We start from the raw sequence: 1,466 nt of genomic DNA on the forward strand, positions 1-1,466 counted from the left end.
GTTAGCCCAGCAAGTTCAAGCCCTTGCAGCCACCATTGAAGAACTCACCAAGCAAAACCAGGAAATGAAGCTACGACTCCAGCAGGTCCAACAGGCTCAACAGGAAGAGAATCGGTCCAAAGGTAACTTGGAAGGAGAAGGGGATAGCCACAGGAGGGGTACCCCTCAGAGGCCAACTACTCCGGATGAATAGAATTCAAATCTCCTTCGAGAAATGAGGAAGGAGATGGACGAACTGAGGAGCGCCATTAAGGAGAAGACGAACCGAAGTGTAGACAGAATGGTAAGGGCCACGGATTCGCCTTTCACCATGGCGGTACTTGAATGCCCTGTACCGTCAAAGTTTCTCTTACCTCAACTTGAGCCATTCGACGGACTCAAAGACCCTCAGGATCACCTTAATACCTTCAAGACGACTCTAGGTCTTCAACAACCACCGGACGAAATACTGTGTCGGTCCTTTCCCACCACTCTCAAAGGAGCTGCAAGGGAATGGTTCACAAAGCTGCTGACTTCGTCCGTAGACAGCTTCGAGCAGTTGAACAATGCCTTCTTGCATCATTTCATAGGGGGACAATGTTCAAAGAGGCCAGCAAACCACTTACTCACCATTAGGCAGGGAGAGAAGGAAACTCTGAGGTCGTACATGAAACGCTTTACTCGGGAGACTTTGGAGGTGGACGAAGCCGATGACAAGGTGCAGCTAACGACCTTCAAAGCGGGACTGAGATCCAGAGATCTCGTGGCCTCCCTCGCAAAGAATCCACCAAAAACGATGGCAGAAATGCTCCTGAAGGCACAGAAGTACATGAATGCTGAGGATGCTTTAGCAGCCATAAAGGATGTAGGGAAGCCAGGAGACAAGGCAAAGAAAGAAGATGGCCGTAAGGGTCAAAAGAGAGAGCGTCCAGATTGTTGGAACAATGACGGGAATAAGAAGAGAGATGATAAAGGTCCTCGGACGGTAAGATTTACTCCTTTGGTTATGCTAGTTGACAAAATTTTAACGCAGATCAAGGACGAGCATTATCTCAAATGGCCAAGACCATTGCACTCATCCCCCAATGTCCGTGACAAGAACAAGTACTGCCGATTCCACAAAGATCACGGCCACAACACTGAAGATTGTAGAGTCCTAAAGGAGCAGATAGAGGAGTTGATACGGAAAGGGAAATTACAGAAATATGTGAAGAAGGGAGAATATAGTCAGTTTAGGGAAGGTAACAAAAACCAGCATGGGTCCTCTTCCTAAGATGACGACCGCCCGTCCTAACCTCTGCAGGATGTGATCGGGGAGATAAAGACGATTACAGGAGGGCCATTCTCAGGGGGATCATTTAAATCCCTCAAGAAAGCACACCAGAGGCAAGTAAATAGTGTCCACACCATACCTCCTTCTAAGCAATGACGAACAAACAGGGACATGTCCTTCAATGAAGGAGATGCTAGTGGAGTGAAACAGCCCC

The 1,466-nt window shown here is 48.2% G+C and overlaps 1 protein-coding gene across 1 annotated transcript; it reads left to right on the top strand.

Annotated features, from left to right (window-relative positions):
• Positions 1-214: 214 nt before the first annotated feature.
• Positions 215-1,252, top strand: LOC126700746 (uncharacterized). The gene is made up of 2 exons (XM_050398937.1): positions 215-964; positions 1,019-1,252. Exons 1-2 carry the CDS (start codon positions 215-217, stop codon positions 1,250-1,252), a joined length of 984 nt encoding a protein of 327 aa, XP_050254894.1.
• The last annotated feature ends 214 nt before the right edge of the window (positions 1,253-1,466 follow it).

Source organism: Quercus robur, chromosome 9, assembly GCF_932294415.1.
Source record: "Quercus robur chromosome 9, dhQueRobu3.1, whole genome shotgun sequence".
Classification (NCBI taxonomy): domain Eukaryota; kingdom Viridiplantae; phylum Streptophyta; class Magnoliopsida; order Fagales; family Fagaceae; genus Quercus; species Quercus robur.

What these genes read in the sequence shown, in the direction of transcription:
- LOC126700746 (XM_050398937.1), top strand. Translation starts at nt 215, where the DNA reads ATGAGGAAGGAGATGGACGAACTGAGGAGCGCCATTAAGGAGAAGACG. An exon ending in ATGATAAAGGTCCTCGGACG is followed by an intron (nt 965 to 1,018) that starts GTAAGATTTACT and finishes ACGCAGATCAAG; the next exon opens with GACGAGCATTATCTCAAATG.